We start from the raw sequence: 25912 nt of genomic DNA, 5'->3' as shown, positions 1-25912 counted from the left end.
TTACCTTCTGGCAAATTTGTCACAGTAATGTTCAGCACAGAAGTTTTGTTTTCTTCTACTTTCACATGGGTCCAATTAGTAGCTTCATATCTGTTAAACATACCAATCCATTAAAATTTAAAAAAGAACATTTCATCTGCCATAGATTAAAGATACATAAAATTGTTTTTAAATATATATATTTAAAGTCTATATATATAATTTATATAATTTATATATAAATATATATAATTATATATATTTTTATATAATTATATATTATATATATATATACAGGGTGTACATAAAGTCCTGCACGGGTATAATATTTTCTGAACGATAACAGATAAATCAACAAGATTTGGTACATCAATACTACACCTAAAAATCTACTTTTTGAAGGAACTATCAGTTTTCTGTAATATCATGGGGACGTCCCGCAAGGAGTCAGAAGGAAATCTTAAATAGGAGCATAGGTCAATATGCACATCATTTTAAAGGGCTTATCTAGCAGAGTTTAATGCCGCAAACCGCACTCAAAAAGATTGATCCAGTACAAAATGGCGGCTGTTCAAAGGTTTTACTTGGTTACATTTTATTAGTAGCCACAATCCCAGTAAAGCAAAACTGCAACCAAACGAATACTTGCAGCTAACTACTACATTATGCTTGTCAGTTGTACAGAAGTGAATTATGACGTTAGTTATCCTCAAGGGTTACAAATTTGGTCCTAATATATTGATAACGGGGAAAACCTGATAACAGTAACAATTAGAAATCTCTTATCTTTGGGTCGCAGTTAGGACTTTCCTATTAGCCAGTCTATTCATAGTAGGCTATTCTAGTTTTCTTGTTTTAGTAGTGCTGTCCATCCTTTCTATCAGTGCGCTTTAGTACAAAAGAGTTTGTCGTATTGCTTGTAGTTCTATGTCGCTTGACGAACGTGAACGTATAACACTTCTTATGATGGTTGGTTGGGGAAATAACAGACGATCACACGAGGAAGCATGCCATTTATTTAATGACTACTTTCACGAGAGGCAGCCAATTTCTAGAACAACTGTAGGGAGAACTGTTCAACGCTTTATGGAAACAGGAAGTGTTTCCGATCGTCATAGGTCAAGAAGGCCCGCTACTGTGACAACTGAAGACAACTCTTTAGATGTATTGCAGTCATTTATTGAGAATCCGCAAGAGTCCCTACGCTCAGCGGCACAAACTCATGACATCTTTGTTACGTCTGTTAAAAAACTTCTGAAAGGGTCTAATTTTAAGCCTTATAAAGTTCATTTGGTGCACGAACTCAACGAAGGTTATTTCAATCGTGGTATAGAATTTTGTGAAACTATGATGGCCAAAATAGATCGCAACGAAATTGATGTAATCAATATTGTGTTTTCGGACGAGTGTTCATTTATGCTGAATGGAAGCGTAAACAGGCGCAATTGCCGTTACTGGAGTAGCGAAAATCCTCACTGGATACGGGAGGCTAATAGGAAAGTCCTAACTGCGACCCAAAGATAAGAGATTTCTAATTGTTACTGTTATCAGGTTTTCCCCGTTATCAATATATTAGGACCAAATTTGTAACCCTTGAGGATAACTAACGTCATAATTCACTTCTGTACAACTGACAAGCATAATGTATTAGTTAGCTGCAGTATTCGTTTGGTTGCAGTTTTGTTTTACTGAGGTTATGGCTACTAATAAAATGTAACCAAGTAAAATCTTTGAACAGCCGCCATTTTGTACTGGATCAATCTTTTTGAGTGCGGTTTGCGGCATTAAACTCTGCTAGATAAGCCCTTTAAAATGATGTGCATATTGACCTATGCTCCTATTTAAGATTTCCTTCTGACTCCTTGCGGGACGTCCCCATGATATTACAGAAAACTGATAGTTCCTTCAAAAAGTAGATTTTTAGGTGTAGTATTGATGTACCAAATCTTGTTGATTTATCTGTTATCGTTCAGAAAATATTATACCCGTGCAGGACTTTATGTACACCCTGTATATAATTATATATATAAATATATATAAAATATATATAATTTCAATAAACATTGAATCACAAAAAGTACTTGCTGTGCCGGGACTCGAACCTGGATCTCTCACTTATATATATTCAAAAAGCTACACAAATACTGATAATAAAACATGTAAACGGCCCCAACCTCTGAATAAGAGCCAGTCCTCTATCAAAAATAGGAGAAATCACTTCAGCATCTCACTACAAGTGGTCAAGAGTAAGTCAGAACAAAACCCCCCAAACCAGCCAGAAAACACAAATAAAAAACTCCCATTCCCAATATAGGAAAAATATTAGGATACAAAACTTTAACAGAAAAGCTTATTCCCAAAGAGAGAATTCCGCCAATGACAGCTAAGATACGCGCTGACAATGAGAGTGTGGAACACTTTTATGTGAAAAACATAGACTATTACAAAGAGGTAATCCACAAACAAAGCTCTTCAGTCTTGCCTTATCAGACTGTTCATCAAAACCCTGGATGTACTTCCCTACCAGCACAAGACAATGACAGCTCAAACCCACAAGCGTGGGAAGGAAGAGACAAGGATATGCAACAAGCGGTAACCTCATCAGATTAAATTTCTACTGGAATCGATCATTTTTTAGGAGCACCTCCAAAAAACAAAGAAAAACAAGAAGAACAATAACAATCTGTCACCAAAATGTACGAGGGCTAAAAAAAAAGGGGGAACGACTGAATCACTTCTTAAGCTCCGCTGAACCTACAATACTAATTTTAACGGAACATGGTCTCAATTCTAACAACCTTAAACTTACAAACATTGCAGGTTACTCACTGTTAGCACACTTCAGTAGAGGCAATCATAAGCTAGGGTGGGTAGCTATATACTTGGCAGACACTTCAAATATCAATGCAGAAGAGATTGATATATCTGACCATTGCTTGGAAGGCGAATGCGAATCTGCATTGGTCAAACTAAATCTAGTAAACCAATCAATCTACATAATAGGAATCTATCGACCACCAAGCGGATCAGTTAATCAAGCCATGGATATTCTATTAGAAATTCTCACTACAACGCATGCAGAAAACAAATCATTGGTAATAATGGGAGATGTCAATATCGACAGATTAAAATTAAACTCCGACAACAAGATCTTTGAAGAAGAATTACTTTCTTATGGAATAACAAGACTTCCCCTCCCAGCTACTCGAATAACGGCAACATCAAAGACCTCTATTGACTGCATTTGTACAGACATTCAACACGGCAATATGGACTATACAATAGTTGAAGCCGGAATATCGGACGACACAGGTCAAATATGCAGCCTTCCAACTACACTAGAAAATACCAGAAGAAACCCTAGTTCTTTTAACCGAAAATTTAATACAGAAAACCTTGACTGCTTCAAAAGTGAGCTTGTAAATGAGGACTGGAGTTGTTTACTCAAGGCTAACGATGCTGAAGAAGCTTACAACGAATTTTTAAAGGCTGTGACAAGAACTTTAGATTATGCATGCCCAAAGAAAAGAATCAGATTTAAACACAGTTCTAAGCCAAAATTAGTTTATGATGATGAGGCTAATCAGCTGAAAGGTGAATATCTTAAAGCTTTTTACAAGTATGAGATGACAAGAAACCCAAGTGACAAGGATACAATGGTATCTGCTAAAAGAAAATATGACAACAAACTCAGACATCTCAAACTAAACAGCACAGAAGAACTCATAAATAAATCAAGTAACAAATCAAAGGCTCTTTGGAATGTCATCAATGCAGAAAAGCAATGTAAGAAAAAGCAGGACCACCTTACTCGGTTAGAAGTGAATGGGAATATAGAAGAGGATCCGACACGCATTGCTAATCACCTTAACAAATATTTTGTGGAAATTGCCGACTCCACACTGAAAGAAAGTCGAAATCAGCTACACAACCCAGTTATTGTAACTCCTCTGAACAGTAACCAGAACTCAATTATCACCCCCCTTACTTTAACTCCAACTGATGAAAATGAAGTACTGAAGACAATAGCTACCCTTAAACCTACACTATCTTCTGGCATAGATGAAGTTCCAGCTAAAGCTATAAAACTCTGTCCGAATCAATTAGTAACACCACTGGTCTATATTATTAACAAATCATTCAGTTTAGGCCAATTTCCTTCTGGTCTCAAAATTTCAAAAATTTATCTGAAATTCAAACAAGGATCTACTACAGACCCAAAAAATTACAGACCTATTTCACTGGTTTCAACTTTCTCTAAAATAATAGAAAAAAATGCTCTACCAAGAATGTTGAATCACCTTGAAATGCATGATCTATTAACCAAAAACCAACATTGTTTCCTTAAGGGAAGATCAACCATAAGTGCAATAACAGACATAGTTGAATCTATTACAGATCAACTGGAAGTAAAAAACCTTGTTTCAACAGTGTTATTGGACTATAGCAAGGCATTCGACTGTTTGTGGCCCAACTGTTGTTGTGGATCTAATACTGCAAAAACTGACTGGCTTGGGATTTCGAGGGAAGGCAAGAGACTGGGTAGCTAGCTATCTGAATGAACGTAGACAGTCTGTGGAGGTCCAAAAAACATTTATTGGCAGAAAATCTATATTCAGATCAAATGCACTACCAGTAAAAAGAGGAGTGCCCCAGGGCTCTGTTCTTGGTCCTTGTTTGTGCTTTTTACAAATGACTTTCCCAGTTTTATTAAAAATGACAACATAGAGGCAAAAATGTATGCAGATGACACTACATTAATTATCAAAAGTAATAATTCACAAGACCTGGTCACAAACATTACCTCAACTACTGACAAAGCACTTCAATATTGCCTCCAGAACGATTTAGCTATCAACCCTAAAAAGACGATACATATAAATTTTAGTCACAGACAAGATGACATACCTGACATTCCTAACATTCCTAACATCTCTACTGACCAACAAGCAAGACTGCTAGGATTAACAATAGATGCAGATCTCTCATGGACTAGTCATGTGGATTTACTGAGTAAAAAGCTAAGCTCAGGAATCTATGTTATTAGAAGAGTGAAGTGGATAGGAGGTTTTGCTGCAGCTAAAGCAGCATACCACGCTCTAGTAGAATCCCATATCCGCTATGGGATAACTCTGTGGGGAGGGACATCTGAACAGAATCTAAACAGAATTCTTGTCCTCCAGAAAAAAGCAGTAAGGGCACTAGCTGACTTAAGCCCAACAGAGAGCTGCAGAGAAGCCTATAAATCGTTAAAGATCCTAACGGTCACAGCCATGTACATACATGCAGTGGTTGTGCATGGGGACCAACTGGGACTCCCTAGGGGTAAGGATATACACTCCTACAACACAAGAAGAGCTTTGGACTACCACCTTCCCTTGCACCATACCACCAAATACACAAAAGAGCCATCTTACGCGGGGCAGAGATTCTACAACTCGCTGCCAGATTTCTTGAAACGCCTAAGAGGGAAAGATCTTCACAGACAACTACAAAGCTGGCTGATAGAGCAACCAATATATACAACTCAAGAATTTTTTGATTTGATTTGATCTGTAAAGCAAGAAACCTCAAGATCATAAACTTTGTAAAATTGACGCCATTACATTTCCTTGTGATTTTGTAAATAAAGAAAAAAAAATATATATATATATATGTATACCTAAATTGTACAGAAAGAGGTATTACAAGAGGCAATATTTTTGTAAACCTTAAAAATGATCATATCCATCTTTTTTTCAAAAAAGTTGTGTTTATTAAAATAACACATACCACACAAATAATATAAAATAAAAGCTTGTTTCCTTGGTTAGTACTCAACCATATTAATTTATAGCTAATTATAGGAAACTGGTACCTGGGAAAAAATTGGGATTTTCAACAGTAATTCAACAATTCCACAGTAAGAATTAACAAAACATTGAAGTTTTTTTTTGAAGCCTGCATTTTTACAAAAAGAAAAATATATGTAAATTTAAGCAATGTTTAGTAAGGAAAAACGATGAATTAATTGAGTGTTCACTGTCAGCTTCCACCTGGGAACCCCTTTTTCAGGTTCTATTTCATCCTGGAGGAGATGGGATCTTCCATGCCCTTCTCCAATAGGGACTGTATTTTTTACCGGCTTTGCCTTTAGGTCAAGTTTTGCCCTGGGGCACAGTTCAAAACATTTACAGTGGAGGATGTGGTCTTTACAATGCAGGGAGTGGAAATGACTTTCATTGACAGGAGAGTTCACTTCTGACTAGTTTATACCTTCCAATTCAACTTATATTGGATAGACCAAAAACTCGTATAAAACTTATATCTGGGTACCTCCATAAATTTCCAAAAGCGGAACATCACTAACCATAAATATGAAGATATTGGGGTAAGAGAGTTGATCAATAGTCTAGTTTATTGCGGAGGATGACTATTAGAGTAGTTGTGGTTCCTTTTGCTGTTACAAATTTTTGCAAACCTGAAAATGAAGGAATATTGTTCCCCGACTGCTTTAACTAAAAGAAGCTAGAACAGAGCTAGTTTCCCTTTCTTCTAAGCTGGCATGAGTGAGATACAGTGCCTGTTACCTCTCTTCATAGTGGATGTAACAGGGGATTTCAACAGAAGATGGCAAGCACTAGGTCCTTGTAGAACAAAGTACAATTACAGGTTTCCTCAGCTTCTTGTCTTAAGCAAACAGAACAGAACCTTCAAATTGCAAATTAACACATTGAGGAGTTCTGTATTTCTGACCTCCTTCTGAACATTGATGTGTGATTCTTTCTCAACATTTTAGGAATATGGCCACAGTCTTCTTTAATAATTTTGTAATCTCTTCTTTGACTTCTTCCCAAGCTGCTGCAGCAGCCATATACATAACATATTAAAATATGTATATAGAATGATTTCTATTCACTCTCTTTAAAACTGTTATTATCTCCTTTGCCTCACTTCCTTAATCAATTTTGTTGTAGGTACGTTTCCATTAATACGAGTTCCCAGGACATGTTGAGCAACATGTCCAGGGACAAGTTACAAAATGACTGTACACACAATTTCCAATATTCTGCGACATTTACAATATTTTTATTTACAAAATACAGATATGTGTAGAACAATACTGCAGTTGACTTTGTACAGTAAATAAGGTCCAGTGTTATACAGTTGTGCCTGGATGAAAATGGAGAGCTCTGCTACTTGAACTTTCATGTTAATGGCAGGCACATATTAAGGAAGGAGCCTATAACTCATTGATAAGAGACATCATTTTCCAAATCTTCGACGGTGCAAGTTTCTACTAAAACTTACTACAGCAGAGATCATGGAAAGCAGATATGTCGAAAAACCAATTACTCCAGACGAAATGTTTGTGAAAACCCTTTCTTTTTACCCATAGATGATGACCACAATTCTTTAATGATAGCCACACAGAATATACATATCAATAATTTTTATAACCATTCTTAAGTTATACAAAACTATTTTTAGAGCCTTGAGAGATTGCATTAAAGTAAGAACTGTGAACAGAAGATTTTGATTCATAAAATAGTTCTTCTTAATTGTATACATTTATTAAAGAGGTATTCATTTTGATAAAACAAATCAAAGTTTTAAGAGATATTCTTAAAATGACAAAAGTTGACTTCACTCTCAATGTATGTTCTTAAATGTTGTATATGTTGCCAAGGAAACATCATGGAGAAAGAAAACAGAATATATCTCCAGATAAATAGGAGAAGGTAATATAATGTTAAAAACCTAACTATTTATCTTAAAATAATTTCTTGTAGATTGTGAATTGACAGTATTTCACATGAGCGAGTCCTGGACTTTGTTGCAGACTATTTCCAATCTTAAATGATACAAGTTGTGTGACATGTTTTGCTTTGCGGTTGCTTGAAACATGTTTGTTCTAGCACATGTCACGCAATATGTTGTTACAAATTTATTTTGCATGGAATGAATGCTTTTAAAATATACAAGCATGAATGCGTGGCAGTATTTAAAAAAAATATTTTTTTGCATTTCGTTCCTTCAATTAGACCCAACAGTTTTGTTGTTTTAAGCAACATTAGAGAAAAGTGTTATTCAAGTCCTGAGACTTTACCTTTTTTTGTCCCTTTGTTTTATTGTCTATTGTTGACACAACTGATTTAGCAGATAGCATTTTATAAAATAAACCTGTCTCTTCATCTTTGAATATTTGAAAGGAACTAAGGTTGTTCAGCAGCCTCAATATCTCGTAACAATATTTCTCTAGTGACCATAAGTTGGCGTACTGCATAATGATCCTTCCATTTACCACGCCAACTTTTACTTACTGTAAACGAAGGTAAAAAAAGACTCCTACAGAGTAACATCCTGACTGGTTTGTTACATAACCCAAATATAAAAGCCACATAATTGTAATAATTTAAAAATGGATTCATACCAACAAAGACTGGGTCACAGAAAACCCAAAGCCTTTAAAAGTAAGTTCTGTTCAAACTGATAATTCATTGTCCGTCCACTGCATTAAAGTAGCGCTTGGAAAGTCATTTTTGCAGAAAGTCCCTTTTCAATATCCACCAACTACAGCCTTCAATTACTGCCATTCCCTGAGCCCATCATTGCAAATATTGTACTACACTGAATGGGCTGGACACTCGAAAAGTGTTGCAACTACTACAAACATGTTTCGAATGTATAGAGCAACTGTTTTCATTAAAATTTTGAAGTAATATGTTTATTATAGGATTATTGTTTTATTTTTAGACCCAAGAACAGACAGTTAATTTCTGGATGGAACTCTACTTGACTAACAGATAGCCTTTGTGGGGAATATATTCTCTGAGGAATGATATATTTCTTGTAAATTTTAATTACCAAATTAATTAATTCTACACTTGGATTTGAAAATTCAGCCATTGACTGGTGAAGAAATTATCAGTGTGTATAAGCCAAATGCATAGGAAAATATTACTACTACTAGTAACTAACTACCTACTTACCCAGGAGCTAAAGCCCTCAGCTCATAATCTCCAGGAAGCAGAAGTCTCCAGTATTCCCCATCCATACTTGATGAAACAGTGTGGTTTATGCCTTTTACTTCTACTGTTGCAAATGGTATAGTTTCACCAGTGAATGATTCTTTCACATAACCTTAAACAACATTATTAATTACACAATATAATAACCTGCATATTAGTTTTCATACTAATTTAACAGAATTTTAGTAGTTTAGTATTTTACTGATTTAGTAATTTATAATTTGTATACTAATATTTTTTCTGGCTTACAGAATGTTTATTTATTGGATTTCAGAAATTTATACCGATTTTAATGTAAATTTAAAAGAATTATTCATTAATTTTATAAATATAAAATCTCAAGAACTGTTTTAGCCCAAAGCTGCTGATCAATTCAGCCAGTGTTGTGATCTTAGCAGTCTTAGCACTACTTTTGTGTACACACTTTCCTATACTTAGTGCCATTAGCACTACTTTCTTGTTAACAGGTGTTCAGACATACAGGTGATTGATTACTTATTATTTTTTTTCTTTTTAAAGGACGCTCAGTCTGGTATAAACTTTTTTAAATCAAATCAACAGCACATGTTCACAGTGTTTCTACATCAGTGTTTTAATGCTGCTTACTAACACAAAAATTATCAAAAAAACCAGTGATGATGTTTGTAAATATACAATATTTCACCTTGTGCTAAAGAAAATAGTGACATAAATATAGCACAATTTGTATAAAGGACATAGTTCACTATGATTTAAAAAAAAAAAAAATACAAAACCATGATGATAGATTGTGTTTATTATATTTTATAACTTTATTGACTAACAGAATTTATATTCACATTTCACCATGTTTCAATTTCCCTGTCAAGAAAGTACACAGTGGACTCATCGAACTGTCAATCAAAAGTGCATTTTTGTTAATGTATATCTGCAACTTTCTCTAAGAATCATGATTGTAATTTTTTATTTAGCTTATGTCTTGTTCTGGTTTTGAGAAAGCAACAAACTGTATATTAGATATCTTAACCCTTTGCACGCCACTAATAAATCCATTAACTTTCGTATAACACCAAGATAAGTAAAAACATTTGGTTTCTTTAAGTTCAAAGCTAATTTTTATTATAAATAAATTATAAAAGGTAAAAGCAACAAAAGGATAAAACTGGGCATTTTACTTAAAATTAATGTATGTATTGATAAATATAAAAAAATAACTATTTACAAAACAGTTTACTTCAAATAAATTTTAATTTCATTGTAAAAATTGAATTAAACTGAAAAGTTTAATTACATTTTACAAAAAAACAAGATAAATATTTCAAACTAATCACAACACTACCACACAATAAAGAATAATAATGAGATACATAGTAGACGCACACTCGTGACAACCAAGAAAGCAGTAATACACGCCATGGATATGTTTGGTTAGGGCTCTGTAGGAGATACAGAACTGACGAACAGATGGTCAGAATTATACAAAGTTATACCTGCCACACAGTGAAGGTCGTTTATAAATACTTCTTTGGAAAGCATGGAGCGTGCACCAGGCATTTCCAAAGCCTTTTGTGAACTAAAAAACTCCAAGAGATATAATTTATAATATTGGATGTAACTGTATTTGGCGTTTTGGTCAAAGTCTACCACTCTAATACATCCATTTACAGCATGGGAAGCGTTAAAGTTTTAAACTGTATAAAGAAACAGCTAAGAAGTTTCATGTTTGGGGCAAAATAATACAATTTTTTCATGGTTGCATTGATATTTTTTAATTGTATTACAGTTTTTCTCTTTTATTCCATGTAAAATTAGTTTAGAGCTAATTGCTAGTAAAATGTACATAAAAATACAGATTACTCCAAGAAATGAGAGAAATTTGTCATACAATATAATCAGTTGTTCAGACTGCAATATTTACAGTTAAGTATATTCCTGTGTGTATCACAAATATAAGAAAACTATCAAAAGCTAGGGAAAATTAAAAAAATAAACAGTGTTTACTAAATTTGTAACAGACCAACCGTGCCGATATGATTACTGTCCAGTTTGCCCATAGCTGGGATTAATGCACTATGCACCCTCCCCCCTCCCCCATTGGTCTATAAACTAACCGAGGGGATGGAGACATGTGATTGCTCGATCATCATTACTGAGAATTAGAAGGATAGAAAGTAAGAAAGTACGAAATTAGAAGTTAATAAGCATTAACGATAATTTCTTTGTCAAGAAAGTATACAGTGGACTGTCAATATCGTACTGTCAATCAAAAGGGCAAATCTGTTATATATAAATAAGTGAGTCGACTATTAGCCATAAACGAACGATTAGGGTGATCGCGTCTATCAATGCTTGAAAACGGTTTTTAAGTGTTATGTTGTAGATACCAGGCAATCTTGTGGCATCAACATTTAGACCTGGTTAGCCAATATAGATTCTAGATCTCAATAGAAACACATACTCAACCAATTCAAGCATAAGAAAGGCTTTGCTCTGACGTTTGAAAATTCAATCAACTCCCGGCCTTCCCAATTAAGGTTTGTTGACACCCTGTGATTTAATAATTTGTTACAGCTCATACTTAACTTTGAATATGTTTCCACAAAAAATCAGAATAATATGAAAAGCTCAATAACATGGCAGTTTGTTATGTGATGAACATAGTGAAGCAATCAATGTTTGAATCAGTCTGACAACAGAAAAGAAACAAAATGTAGGGAGACAACTGAGTTTGCCTATGACCCAGGAAATAATTGTGAACCAATATATTGTTTAGCATTTTGGAATGATGACTAAGTTATCCCAATAACAATGAAGGTGTACTTGTATAAATTCTGTAAAAGAGATATTCATTTTTTTTAACTCAAAAATTATTAAACTAAACTCATGTTTGTCGAGCAAATCATGCTGGTGAATAGTTAATTTGTAGGTAGGAGGGTACTTGGATGCGTATATATATGCAAACATGGATTTACTCAATTATTGTCATTACAGTTGGATAATTACACAAGTGTTGAAGAATGAAAGTGCTGCGATTACACAGTTTATTGTATTTTATATACCCTTTATTTTGGCATATTAAAACATTGTGTTTATGAAATGTCCGCTATTTTTTTAATTAATGCTCTAATTTATTAGAAAACCCAATATTAACACATTTATTAATTTGAAATCTGTTACAAAATGCGGTAAAGAAATTCAGTGTTGCAGCTCAATAAGCAACCTATACCAAAGTATTACATTTTATGCATTTCTCATACTATATATACTCTTGAAACCAAACTTTAGTCATAAATTACTGTTGATCAATCTTGCTACTTTTCACTGGAGAGCTCCATCAATTACTGTTAATTTCATATCAACTTACCAGCTCAACACTTCAGTGTATAGAGAGATACAGAGGGTGTTAATAACTATAATTTTAAACACTGAAAAACATTTACCTTTAACTCCCCAGAGAGCACCTTCGATAAAAGAAATCAAGGAATCCTTGTTGTCTTTCCAATACTGTGGTAAATCTGAAGCATTTGGATATTTACAGCAACTGAGCTCAAACGTAACCTCAAAACAGCTAGAGTTGACATAATTGAAGTCTTGCATACCACCTGAAAATATTTATAACATGTACTAATATATATATATATACAGGGTGTATATTATGTCTGGAAACACCCAAATATATATCCTTTAATAATTTTAAATATAAATTTGAAACCTCTTACAATCGTGATAGAGATTGGGCATCTACTTTTTGGAACAATGTTTTGTTATGTCACACCAAACGGGGGACGTCCTGCCGAGGGTATCGTGAATATTCTTAATGGGAAGCCTATACCTTGTGATACATAATTTTAAAGGTAATAGCTTACTGAATTAAATGCCACAAACCGCATCTCAAAGGAATTATTCTATCAGAAAATAGAGCATTTTTAGTATTGAAAATTTACTGATGTTCAACAATGTAATTTTAACATGGTTCTTTGCCACAAAATGTGTTACACTAATTTTTTAGCATTTTTTAAATGTTAAATTAAAATAAAATAAACAATTTATTTTTAAGCTGGTTTCATTAGTACAAATTTACCAAGTTTTTTATTACAATGAATAAAAACTTATGAGTCACTTTCTTTGATTACTTATGAATCTGTACTTGGTGTTTTCCAGTCAGCATGGAAGGTTTAAAGAGACAAAGGTCGCTAGCCCTATGAGAAACATTATTGTGTTATTAATCATCTGGTCTACAGGTTTCAGTTTGTTGAGCATGGAGCTTTCACTAGACAGGTCTAAGCTTGGGAATTACAAATGGACAAAGGTCATATCATATCCTGTCGAGTTAATCAGTGTCTCTGAAGCATTGCTGTCAACAAGTTATCTAATTACATTATTTCAGTTTTTATTTATTTGGCATTTTAATGGAATTGTCTGAAAGAGAACGAATTACTCTGTTGATGATGCGAGGATATGGCGATCGTCAAAGATCTTATCGGGAAGTTTGTAATTTTGTTTAATGACACATTCCCAGAAAGGAATCCCATAAGTTTTTCAACAATATCAAAAACTATTGAGCGTTTTTGAAATGACAGGGAGTGTACGTAATCGGACAAAGTCGGTAGGATACAATCTGCAACAGATGAAGAACATGCACTAGATGTTTTGCAAACATTTATTTGAAGACCCACATACATCGCTCAGAAAAGCTGCACAGCAACATGATATGCACCCTATGTTCTGTGAGTAAGATTTTGAAAATTAATAAAATACAAACCATTTAAAGTTCATTTAGTCCAACAGTTAAGTGAGGATGATTACGACAGAAGAGTTGAGTTTTGTGAACTTGTGATGCGCAAATGTGATGACAATAGAGATTTTCTGACCAACATACTATTTTCTGATGAGGCAACTTTTTTCCTAAATGGCAATGTTAACAGGCACAATTGCCGTTACTGGGCTAGTGAAAAACCCACATTGGATTACTGAGTCCCATTCACAGCAACCACAAAACTGAACGTATGGTGTGGAAATTTTAGGTAACAAAATTGTTGGACCCTTTTTCATCAATGGAAATTTAAATGCCGAAATTATACTACAATATGCTCCAAAATGAAAATAATCCCAGCTATTCAAACTGCATCAGGAGAATACTTTGATAATGTATGGTTTCAGCAGGATGGTGCTCCACCCCATTATGGGAGACAGGTAAGAGAGTATTTGGATTTAAGGTTTCCTCATAAATGGATTGGCCGAAGAGGAGAAATCGAATGGCCTCCAAGATCTCCGGATTTGTCACCAATCGATTATTTCCTATGGGGTCATTTAAAATCCAATGTTTATAGAAGAAAGCCTCATAATTTGGAAGACCTAAGAAACAGGATTATAGAGGAGATTGCTTTGATAACTGAAGAAATGTTAGGCAACTCTGTCGAATCATTTTACACAAGATTGGCTCATTGTCAAACCGTTAGAAGGAACACAGTTTCGAACAATTGCTTTGACACCAAATGCAGGTAAAACGTTTGTTGTAAGACTTTTCTAACAGCATACATTATTTTTTATTTTGTAATAAGAAATCAATACCATAAGTATTTTCCATAATTGTACTGTAATAAAAACTGGCAAATTTGTGCTAATAGAACCAGCTTAAAATGAAATTTTTTTGTTTTATTTAATTGAACATTTTAAAAAATGCTAAAAAAATTAGTGTAACACATTTTGTGGCAAGAACCATGTTAAAATTACATTGTTGAACATCAGTAAATTTTCAATACTAAAAAAATGCTCTATTTTTTCTGATAGAATAAATTCCCTTGAGATGCGGTTTGTGGCATTCAATTCAGTAAGCTATTACCTTTAAAATTATGTATCACAAGGTATAGGCTTCCATTAAGAATATTCACGATTACCCTCGGCAGGACGTCCCCCGTTGGTGTGACATAACAAAACATTGCTCCAAAAAGTAGATGCCCAATCTCTATCACGATTGTAAGAGGTTTCAAATTTATATTTAAATTATTAAAGGATATATTTGGGTGTTTTCCAGACATAATAATACACCCTGTATATATATATATATATATATATATATATATATATATATATATATATATAAATAAATAAAAAGATACATCTATAAATAAAACGTCCTCAAAGCACTTTCACTTTTTTTAAGAGGTGTTTCTTCAAACACGCACTTCAAGACTGCCTGATCTATTTATTGTGTTCTTAATACATCCGATCAGGCTAAGCTCATTGACTGGATCCTTTTCCTATAATCTTATATTCATCTTTTTTTTTGTTTTATTCTACTCTCATTTATAGAGGATCAACTGTTATGCACAACTCTGAACTTACATATATTCTTTTCTCAAATTGGTTTATTTTTTTGTTTTCCAAGCCAAGTTGGAACAGCATATGCTAAAGACTACTTGGTCAAGGGAGTACTTGATCAAAAATATGCAGACTCTGATGTGGGTGAATTTTAGTTCCCAAGCAGCTCGTGAGAATTCCATAGAAAGCCGAAACAAAATACCCTGAGAGATATATATATATATATCAAAGAGGTTGTGCACATTGATTGGGTGCCAAAGGGCCAAACAGGTTTGAGTATTACTGCATTAGTGTCCTGACTATCTTACGTGAATGTATATAGAGAAAACAGAATGATTAGTGGAAATTCAAGTCATGGATCCTCCACCTCACAATGCTTTGTCAATTAAGATATTTTTAGCCAAACACAAGATCCCTGTTTTGGACCATCAAACCTACTCACCTGACTAGACCCCCTGTAATTTTTTTATTCCATAAAGTCAAGTCAGTTATAAAAAAAGAAATGAGATTTAAGACTGTTAAAGTATTCAAAGAAAAAGCGACGGAAGTCATGAACGGGATAATGGTAAATGATCTGCAGTATTATGCACAGTGAAAATTTCGCGTGAAGCTGTATAGAGACTGAGGAGAGGGGAGTGCCACATCTCATACAGCCGAAAATTTTAAATTTAAATGAAATTAAAGGAATCAATATCCATACAAATTTTAAAACTAGATCGTTTAGCACTACAACGTGGAATACCAAGGTATTTTTCTAAATATTTTAAATCTCGGTCACATAGAGGTGTAAGAAACATTTGCTCTGGTTTAAATGGTTCGTTAATGACTCAGCACAGGGCCGTACAAGTAATAAAATCCCCTTTCTTACACCATCACTTCGACTGACACTGGTTTCTAGCGACACTGAAAAATATATTTTAAGCAGTTAGATGAGGCATGTTCGATCTGAGATGCTGTAGGCATGGTGCTGGCAGAGAAATGAATATGAGATTTTGTGGAAATAAATGGTAATAAGACACTTATTTATTCTGTTAGTTTTATGTTATGATTTATTAAGCAACATAAAATTTTAATTTATTTTAAATGATTTACTATTCATTGATTTATAAAAAAATGACTCTTACCTTTTACTTCATACCAAAACGCTCCATTAGTTATTCCGTCTGTAAAGTTGTCAGTCTCACAAGAGTTTCCTGCATGCATTAAGGGATTTTTAGATGCATATCTAAGAGCAAGGGCTTTGAAAACTGCATCATCTGGAGTTTTGCTCTCATGACAGCATTCGTAACCAACACTGCAACAGTAAAATTCATATGTACAGACAACTGCACAAAATATACAACTCATAGGCAATTGAAAATGGATCTTTTAGATAATGTAACTAAGAATTAATCAACAGATGATGTTTTATTTCAAACTTTACACAACAACATTAAAAAAGAAATGGTTTGTGAAACCAGAAAAGAGAAATTATTAGAGAGTAGGCAAGGCAAACGCTCCAGTATGAAAAGAAAAGCACAACATTTTTTTTTTAACTAAGTAAAATGTACAAACCATCCTCATTTATAGAAGATAGCCTAAAAATAAAATGTTATCCCAAAGTACCATAAAGGTTAACAACTAAAACTAAATTCAATATTTTTGCTTCTTCTCAGTAGGGGAGAGAGGAATGGTCTTGTTACTAGGTAAATATAACAATTTTCATCCTTTTTAGAGATAAGGGAACCGTGTAAGCTTTCATATTAGGTACAGACTAGTGGCAGCTGCTGGTTTTTGTATAACTGTGATTAAATCCATTTAAATCCTTTAAAATATTTAATTGGTGAATGTTCTTGTGTAATTTAGTTTAAAGTTAAACAAGCTTAATTTCAAACCATACTTTATTACCACGTTTTTACCCAAAAAATTGGTGAAACATGCTAGGACTACACACATTATGGTGATTGGCCGAACGGGAGTGGCGGCTAAATATGGAAGTGAAACAGATGTTTTAATCATCTGCTGGTTGGTGGAACCAAACAACGTCTCAGAGCACACCAAGAGGTATCTGAATCTCAAGCATACACATTTGATTAGGAAAATCATCTAAAAGTTCATTGGCGTGTATCGTGGAACTCATTTGGAATTTTAAAAAAAATTACACTATAGAAACAGGGAATGTAAATGTTTACAATATAGGCCTAAAGTTGCTAAACTATGGAAAATACAAATTTTATAACATTATTTGTATGTTTTGAGAGCATGGTACTTTTTAAAACACTCTGTAGGCCACAACCTTGGTTTCTTACTTATAACAATATAAACTTATTTATTGAAGAACTTATTTATATAGATTACACTATTATTGTTTTTGAAATCCAGAATCATTTTAAATGACTTCTAAAACATGAGTATATTGTAAAAATTCAGTAGCTCTTAAATAGAAGATTGATATTTTAAGTAGAAAAAAGTGAAATGTTTACAAAGATTTTACCTGGAATCATCATATGGATAGCTAGCAACAACAGCTCCACCATGCAAATTGCCAGATAGAACAAATGGAGTTTTTCTTATCCATGACATCAGAGCCAGTGTCTCAGGTTGACGACCTACATTCCATGAAGTGTGATCAAATTGATCAGGAAAATCTCTGTTCAGGTCCACATTATTCGCATTATTTCTACCTCTATAGGAATTATCAGATTCACATGATCCTTCCTAAACAAACAAGATGACATTACACAGATAATATCGAATTAAACAACAAATTATCAGTTACTTTTTGACAAATAATTTTAATCAACACTAATAATTATGCTAACAAAATACATTTTCACAATACTGAATTGACAACCCAAATATTCTTTTAGTATGTGATCTGCAGTAATGGGACTCTACTACTGAGAAGGATTTGATTTGTCTTCTTTGTTTCCTTTGGGAACTTTACTAGTGTAAATAATGTAAACCCTTATTTTCAGAAGTGGTTCGTGGAAAGAAATCATCTTCTGAGCCAACTCCAAAGCATTAATCTTTTCAAAACCTAACTCATCCATAATAATCTACTTTACAGACACAAGTATATAAATAAATAATAAATATTGCAATACTGGCAATCCATGTCTATAGTAAGTTTGAAAAACAACGTAGCTACGAAATAAACTAATAATAATAAAAATATGCAAGATTGCTTAACTCTACTGTAATTGTAATAAATAATAATTAGTAGCTGTATAGTTTGACCTTTGTCTTTTTAATGGAGGAAATATTAATTACTGTTAAAACTTTGTACCTCTACTATCCAAGATATTACTGTAAATAAAGGAATAATAACCAGTGTATATAGTACATATGATTTTATGAATAATACATAGAAAACTCGATTTTGACATAATTGTCAGTTGGAACCTTGTCAAACAAAGAGAGATTTCTTAATTCAAAATTTATTGAAATACAATTGGGACTTAGTTTCCTGAATATATTTTTTTCTTGACGTAACAATTATTTAATTAAAGTAAATTAAAAATTAATTCCAGACAAACAAAACTACAATCAAGGGTTGCAGTTCACTTTTTATACTGAAAATAAAACAATGTTATACGTCAAAATGAATGACAGTAGTTTTTTCTGAGGATTGTATATACAGGCATTAATACTTATATTGTTTAGAAATTGATTTAATGCTTTTAAAATTAAACATCATGTTTAAAGAGAGAGTGTTAGTTTGCTGATAAAAAAAAGAAAGCAGAACAAATAAATAAAGAGCTATGGTTAGGTTGGTTTTTCTCACTACTTAATTAATGAAATTTATAGTTCTGTTTTTTACATTATTTATTATAATTGTAAAAGTTAGACTTCAATTAATTTTGTTTGTTATTTTAAAATGTACTTTTAACTACACTGGCAAGACTTACATTGTAAAGGTTGTTAGAAATATAATTATAGGAATTTACAATATTTTTTTGCTCTCTAGAATTCTTTCTCCAAAATGGCCTGAGACATTCGTGATTGAACCCTCTGGAATTTTTATCTTTTAGTGAAAGGTACAAATCGAGGGATCTTTTTTTGTTTGTTGTGATCAGTGCGGGAAAACAAAAATGGTGCTGTAAGAACTTGAACTGATATAAGGAGACATTCATATTAGCTTGAAATTACCTATTCAAACAAGAAAGGTATGAGTAATTAAAAACATTGTTCTTCAGTATCAAAACTCCACTGAATTCAGTAGTATTGTTATTTATGTATCCAAAAAATGTGTGGCTGATGTCACCAACTCCAATATTACACAGTTGACTCACGCCACAACATTTGATTCAATTCAAATTCTCTTTATTACATTAATGTATAGGAATGGTGTCAAAACAATATATCTTATAAGTAAAATTTCTGCTCATCACAAATTTTTCATTAAAAATACATATGATACACAGAGTAAATGTAGAGCAAGGAAATGTTGCTCAGAGCAGATTCAATCATGTTTGCAACATATAGTTTTGTTACATTTCCTTACATTTTGAGGTATTATTTAAGGCTTATTTAAATGTATAAACTAAATTGAAGGGGGGGTAATATTTTTTCACCCCCTTAAAATCCTATTGACCATAGGCATTTGGCATAAGTTTTTTTATTCTCCCCTCCCCTAATAATATGAAGATAAAACATTTTTAGTTGATTTCTAGAAAAAAAAAAATGTTGTAAAAACCGCCAACTTTTAAAAAAGGGGAGGGGTTGTGGTAATTTTGCGAAGGGACAGAATTGGATAGAATATGTTGTATACTATATAGGGTCACCTGCTATAACAGCACTGCTATGGTCAGGAGGATGAGTTCAATAAGTTAAAATCGACCACATAATGATTTGTCACCCTAGACAATATTTTTATGTTAGGATACTATTTACTTCAGCCATGCTAATCCAAAACCATTTTAGCAATCTCTTAAAATGGTAACTTTCATTAACAGAAAGAATTTTTATACGCTGAGAGACCAATATTGCACAAAAATTATTAAAGTGTTTGAATTTAGGTAATATCTCAATTAGTTCATGAATTTAGGTGACCAGAAGAGTCGGGGTTTCTGGTTTGGAGAATAACCAATTAATTAGGGGATAACAGTTATCAACATTCACGTGAAAAAGGGCAGGGAATTTGAGCAGGGAGTAAATGTCCAACAACTGCATTTAAGAGTAATTAAAAAGGTTTTCAGAATTTTCACCTTGTTTCTCATAATTTTTACCACAGTTTGTATATAGGGAGGGAGGGAGAGGGAGGAGGGTAGGAAGAGGGGGAGGGAGAAAGAAATTATTTCATATTCTTTCCTGTCATTTTGGTCTTGTTTGCTATTGTACAACTTCTTTGGCATCTGTGTTGATTTATTAATGCATGTACTAGTGACTAGTACCATAAATGAAATTAATAAGTAAGTAATTATAATTGTTTAAATATGTCATATACATATGAAGATTTTTATATTTTTTTAAGTACATACATTTAAATTTGTATATGAAAACTTAATACTGTTGTAAATCACATAGTTAAATATAAATATGAAATTAGGATGTGATCATTGATGAAATAATATACTCCTAACACTAATTTTTTCTAGTAGTAATAGTAGTAGTAATAGATAGGCTAGTTATCTTTTACAACATAAGTATATATTTTAAATAGGTACCGTATTAGTGAGGTTAACAGCTGGAGTAGCCAATCAAAAACATTATTAATATATTCTGCTTGTCCGACTGAACAAAAATATGTGTGGTTTTAGTGGGTGCAAATAAAAAATAATTATTTTTTTTAATAATTGAAATATAAATGTCAATTTGTGTTTATATTTATGTACTGTACTTCTTGTCATCAAATTATTTTTAGCGTTATCTGCTTCCGTTAGCTTATCTGAGTGTTCTGTGGTCAGAACAGTTTAGTACAGCATCAACAAGCATCCCCTGCAGTAGTTTTCACTGCCTCATACATAGATGGCGTCCAATACTCGCATTACTTTAATACTGTCAATTAGTTTTGAAACTTACGTACATGTTTAATTGTGGACTATGTGAGCAGTTTAAATATTAGGTAATTAATTTATTCCATTATGTTTTGTCATCGTGTTTTTCAGAACGAGAGTATGAGTCGTCACTTAATTGTGGGGGTGGAATACAACGAATGCGCACTCATGAGAGTAGAAATAATTTATTTCCTTTCTCTTTTTAAAAGAAAAGTTGTTTATAAAAAGTTTGGAACACTAATATGTACACATCATGTTCAAACCATAAATTAAATTATTTAAGCAGTGAGAGTATCTCCAATCGCCTTGGAGTACTTTTTTCCAAATTATCTGTATTAAGGAATAATAGTTGATATACTTTGTACAATGAAATAGAATTAAGTTTTGCTTTTCTGTATATATTTCTATTTGTAACTGTGAATATTGCAATTTATTTTTTTCTTTAAATATTTTGTTGTTGTGTATGCATGAACTAAAGGACCTATAAGTCAGACTTGGCATTTAGTTTAATATAAATTATTATAAGGTTTTGTATTACTAATGATTTTTAAAAGAGTTTATTTAAGGGTATACATTTAAATCATGTTTGATTTGTATTGTATATTTGTAAGGATATATTGCTATATGTTGTAAGTCAATGTTATTTTTGACGTGACAACGTCTTAAATTAGGTTGCGGCTCGGAGTCACTCATGAAAAAGTGTAACGCCCGGTAACGTTACGATGCCCGTCCAGTGGGTCCGCCGCACGGGATAAAGCAGATAACTGTGGGTCTGCCGCACGGGATAAAGCAGATAACTATGTTTATTCGTGAAAATGTGAGTGCTTAGATTTGTCATTTACAACAACTACAACAATAAAGGTAAATAATTGTACACTGATATTTCATTATCGTAAACTATGATTGATTGATTAATTGTTAGATTGACACAAAAGTTGAGAAACTGAGTTTATAGGTTATGTCATACTATTGACAAATGTTGATAAAATATATTTCTATAGTTAAAATTTGTGCAATTCTTATTTTCATTCAATTCCTTGTTCCTATTGTGCAATTTAATAATATTCATATCAATAAATATTCTACTGAGAAAAAGACGTTGTCACGTAAAATCTTCGCCCGTAAAACCGGCTTTACAGGCAACCATAACTTTTTTCTACAGATGATATGTTACTTTTTGGAAATAAATATTATTATTATTGTCTTTAAATCGAGAAAGACTATTTTTAGTGATTGGAAGTTACCATGTGGTATGTAAATAGATAATACTTATATACAAAATTAGGAAGTAAAAGTAACGTTAGTTTTGCTTATTTATTAAAATTGTGTTTGTTTTTAGATTATTGTTTGAAAGTTGATGTTTGTAGAAAGTCTGGTTAAATTTATTTGCATTATTTTTTTATTTATTTTTAACGAAACCGGAAACATGATTCACGTTATTAACCTATTGCAGTTGTCCTCTTTAACAAATCAATATAAGGTTTAATGGGATGAAAATGACAAATAAATAATTTTAGGATGTTAAAGGTGGAACTACTTTTCTTGCAAGGGCTACAGTATAATAAGCGGCCACCAACACAATCGAATGAACTATCAACATTAAATGACCAATCTATTAATTACAATGATTTAAATCCTGTCAGATATGTTTACCCATAAGTACTACCCTGCTCAAACTTAGTAGAAATAAATTTATCTTATTTTCTACAATCTAAAATGCGTATAGATCCATTCTTAGTCTCGCTGATTGCACAAAATGGTCGATGCTGTTACTGCTTACAGAGTAACCTAAAACCAGAAACTCGCTATGAGAACATCAAATCCTTCAGCCTAGCTGTTACAGTATCCCGGTAATAGGTTACCACTGAATAACCTCTTACTGAGACTAATACTGCCCATCTGTAATTATAATGGCGATGTACGTGTGTTCTTTGTGTCACAAGGGGTCAGACATGCTTATCCTTGGAAATAGTAAAATATAAGAAAATGTTACATTGTTTTTCTTTATAAATATACATAGCTTAGATAGTTTTGTGTTTATCATTAATATATTAACTTTAAAGATGTAAACCAGCAGAACTGTTTTGTTATTTGATACCTATTACGTAATATGGTTTGACATTTTGTTTTCAGTATTTTTAGATAGTCATGATTATCGAGGTTTTAATACTAATGAATATCAAGGTTTCGATACTCATGAATATCGATGATTCGATTGTGGTGGTGGTCGCTTATTAAACTGAAGCTCTTGCAAGATACTGTAGTAGGAAATTATGGTTAGGTGAATTTACAATATTTGTTCGTTTTAAACAAACAGCACTTATGGCCAAATGCAATTGTGTCAGGCTGATGTAAACTTTATTCTTAGGAGGTGTAATTTATAAAATCGTCTTTTATCTGGATCAAATTCCTCTAATTTCAGCATTATTGTCATTTAACATAGGCCTACAATAAAGAAGACGTAACAGCTGACATCATCAGCAACCAATATGAGGTTGACTCACAATCATAACAGGACCACGTGACACCCGTAAAACAATGAAATATTACTTTGTACGAGAGTACTTCCACTTTTATTGGTCTATAACTTCGTTATTAGTTATGTGTACACTTTGAAACCTTATATTGTTTTGTTCAGGAGGACGATAGTAATAGGTTAGTAACACGAAAATCGTCTTATGCCACTCAGGCCATAAAGCACACAATTAACATATTGGTTATTAGTTTTATATATATATATATATATATATATATATTTAAGTGAACTTATTATCACCCCTTTTTATACGTAGAATAAGAATAGTAATCTTATATTAAAATATTTTGAATACTTAAAACTATGGACGATCTGAAATTAGGAAAGTACAGATCAGAAATGCCCCTGACCATCAGTGCAGGCTTTGGTGGCCCCCCTTTCTGGCGAAAAAAGAAATACTTACGTTACGATAGTACCCAAATTCAACCTTAAGATCATGTGTGTTCGTAATGTAAAATACTAGTAAAATATTTGTTAACTTAAACTAACTTTTCCACCACAGTGCACTGTATAATACAAAAGTCTCCATTTTCTATTTGAATAAACCTCGAATAATGTGAAGTGGCTTAAGTAAATATTGACCTGATAACCTTAATTTTATTACTTTACCTTAGATACAGCAAATCCATCAGGATTCATAGATGGCATAAGAAATATATCAACGGAATCAAGAAGGGCTTTAACTCTCGAGTCTTCATTATAATTGTTTAACAAATACTGTCCTAGGAAAATAATCAGCTCTCTGCCGATTGCTTCATCTCCATGCATGTTTCCAACATACTTAAACATAGGTTTCAGAGGTCTTCTTTCGTGAACATTGCTGGATACCTCCAAGACTAAAAGATCTTTTCCAAGAACAGACTTTCCTATACTGTGTACTTTTGTTAAATTGCTGTACGATTTCTCTAATGATTTAAAAAGTTCATCAACTTCCTCGTGAGTCAGATACTTTGGATGCGCTAAAAAACTGTCGTTTGCAAATGCATAACCAAACGTGGTCAACATTAATATTAGCAATAACTTAATCATTTTGTACTTAAATTCATAAGATTTACAAAAACACAACCTTAAAATATTAGTTACTTTGAACAGAATGAAGTGAACCAATTTAAACAATTTTAACAGAAAATTCGGATATTATGAAGTACCACGACCACTTTTCAGTTTCACATAACTCATTTCTAATTTCTACAGGTTTGTTTCTGTCACTTGTTCATTATTTCTGTCTCAATTTTTTTTAATCAACTATAACTACCACCTGTGGTATTTATCCTCTGTATGTTCTTTTTTTTGCTTAAAAACATCATTGTAACACAATGTTTTATTAATATAGAGAACTCTTTTGTTAGAAACAGCCAATGAGAATTGAGAAGGTATTTCATCTAAGGTGAAATATATTCAATCTGTTGCCGCTTGAGAGAATGTGCTTGCGTGTTATCTTGCAGTAAACGAATGAAACAGTGATTATAAATATATTACAGAAAAATATTAAACATAATATATTATATAAATTCTAGCAATAATAAAAATACAAGCAGCATTTTAAAATCGATGTATAAAAATGAGAACATTATTATTATATAAAAATATATAACTATTCTAAACTAAAGATCCAGAAGCAACTTTAACTACGCAACCAAGGCCAGTTTACTATCTACCAGCCAGCGAGTTAGCTAGTTGATAATAAACTAGCTCACTGTAATTATGTAAGATTGATTACAAGCTAGACTAGTTGATTGTAAAAAAGTTAGGGGAAAAGGTTGAAAGCCGTCCTACTTTACGCCAAGCTTTTGAGCGAGGTTGCTAGTAAACTAGCGTGCGTTTTGCCAACTAGCCAAGTGTAATCATACTTCTAGGAGTCGCTAGTCGAATCAATATATTGTCGAGCATGGAAGGAGTTTTGGCGGAAGTTGTTTTATTACTAAAAACTATTACTCGTAAAAATCAGTTACGGCGGAATGCAAAACGGAAATTGCTTAGAAAGAGAGAGTGAGTGAAATCGTGGATAGGTAGTCGTACAAAGTATAGTGCTTCGAACGCTTTGCTGAAAGAGTTGAAGAACGAATATCCTGCGGCGTATCGATAAATGTTAAGACTTACCAGTGAAG

The 25912-nt window shown here is 32.8% G+C and overlaps 1 protein-coding gene across 2 annotated transcripts in view; it reads right to left on the bottom strand.

Annotated features, from left to right (window-relative positions):
• LOC124369207 (carboxypeptidase D) overlaps nt 1–25082 on the bottom strand; it is a 95874-nt gene extending 70792 nt beyond the window's left edge. Inside the window, exons 1-6 of one of the 2 annotated variants that reach the window (XM_046827044.1) lie at nt 24414–25082; nt 17764–17987; nt 16415–16584; nt 12410–12571; nt 8952–9102; nt 5–90 (exon numbers count right to left, since the gene is read on the bottom strand). In XM_046827044.1, coding sequence (XP_046683000.1) covers nt 5–90; nt 8952–9102; nt 12410–12571; nt 16415–16584; nt 17764–17987; nt 24414–24833 — 1213 coding nt within the window. In that variant the 5' untranslated portion in view covers nt 24834–25082. The remainder of the gene's footprint in view (nt 1–4; nt 91–8951; nt 9103–12409; nt 12572–16414; nt 16585–17763; nt 17988–24413) is intronic. The other variant, XM_046827045.1, reaches the window with a different exon arrangement.
• Nucleotides 25083–25912: the final 830 nt, after the last annotated feature.

Source organism: Homalodisca vitripennis, chromosome X, assembly GCF_021130785.1.
Source record: "Homalodisca vitripennis isolate AUS2020 chromosome X, UT_GWSS_2.1, whole genome shotgun sequence".
NCBI lineage: Eukaryota > Metazoa > Arthropoda > Insecta > Hemiptera > Cicadellidae > Homalodisca > Homalodisca vitripennis.
Note: the sequence above shows the minus strand (reverse complement) of the source record. Positions and strands in the feature narration are given on the sequence as shown.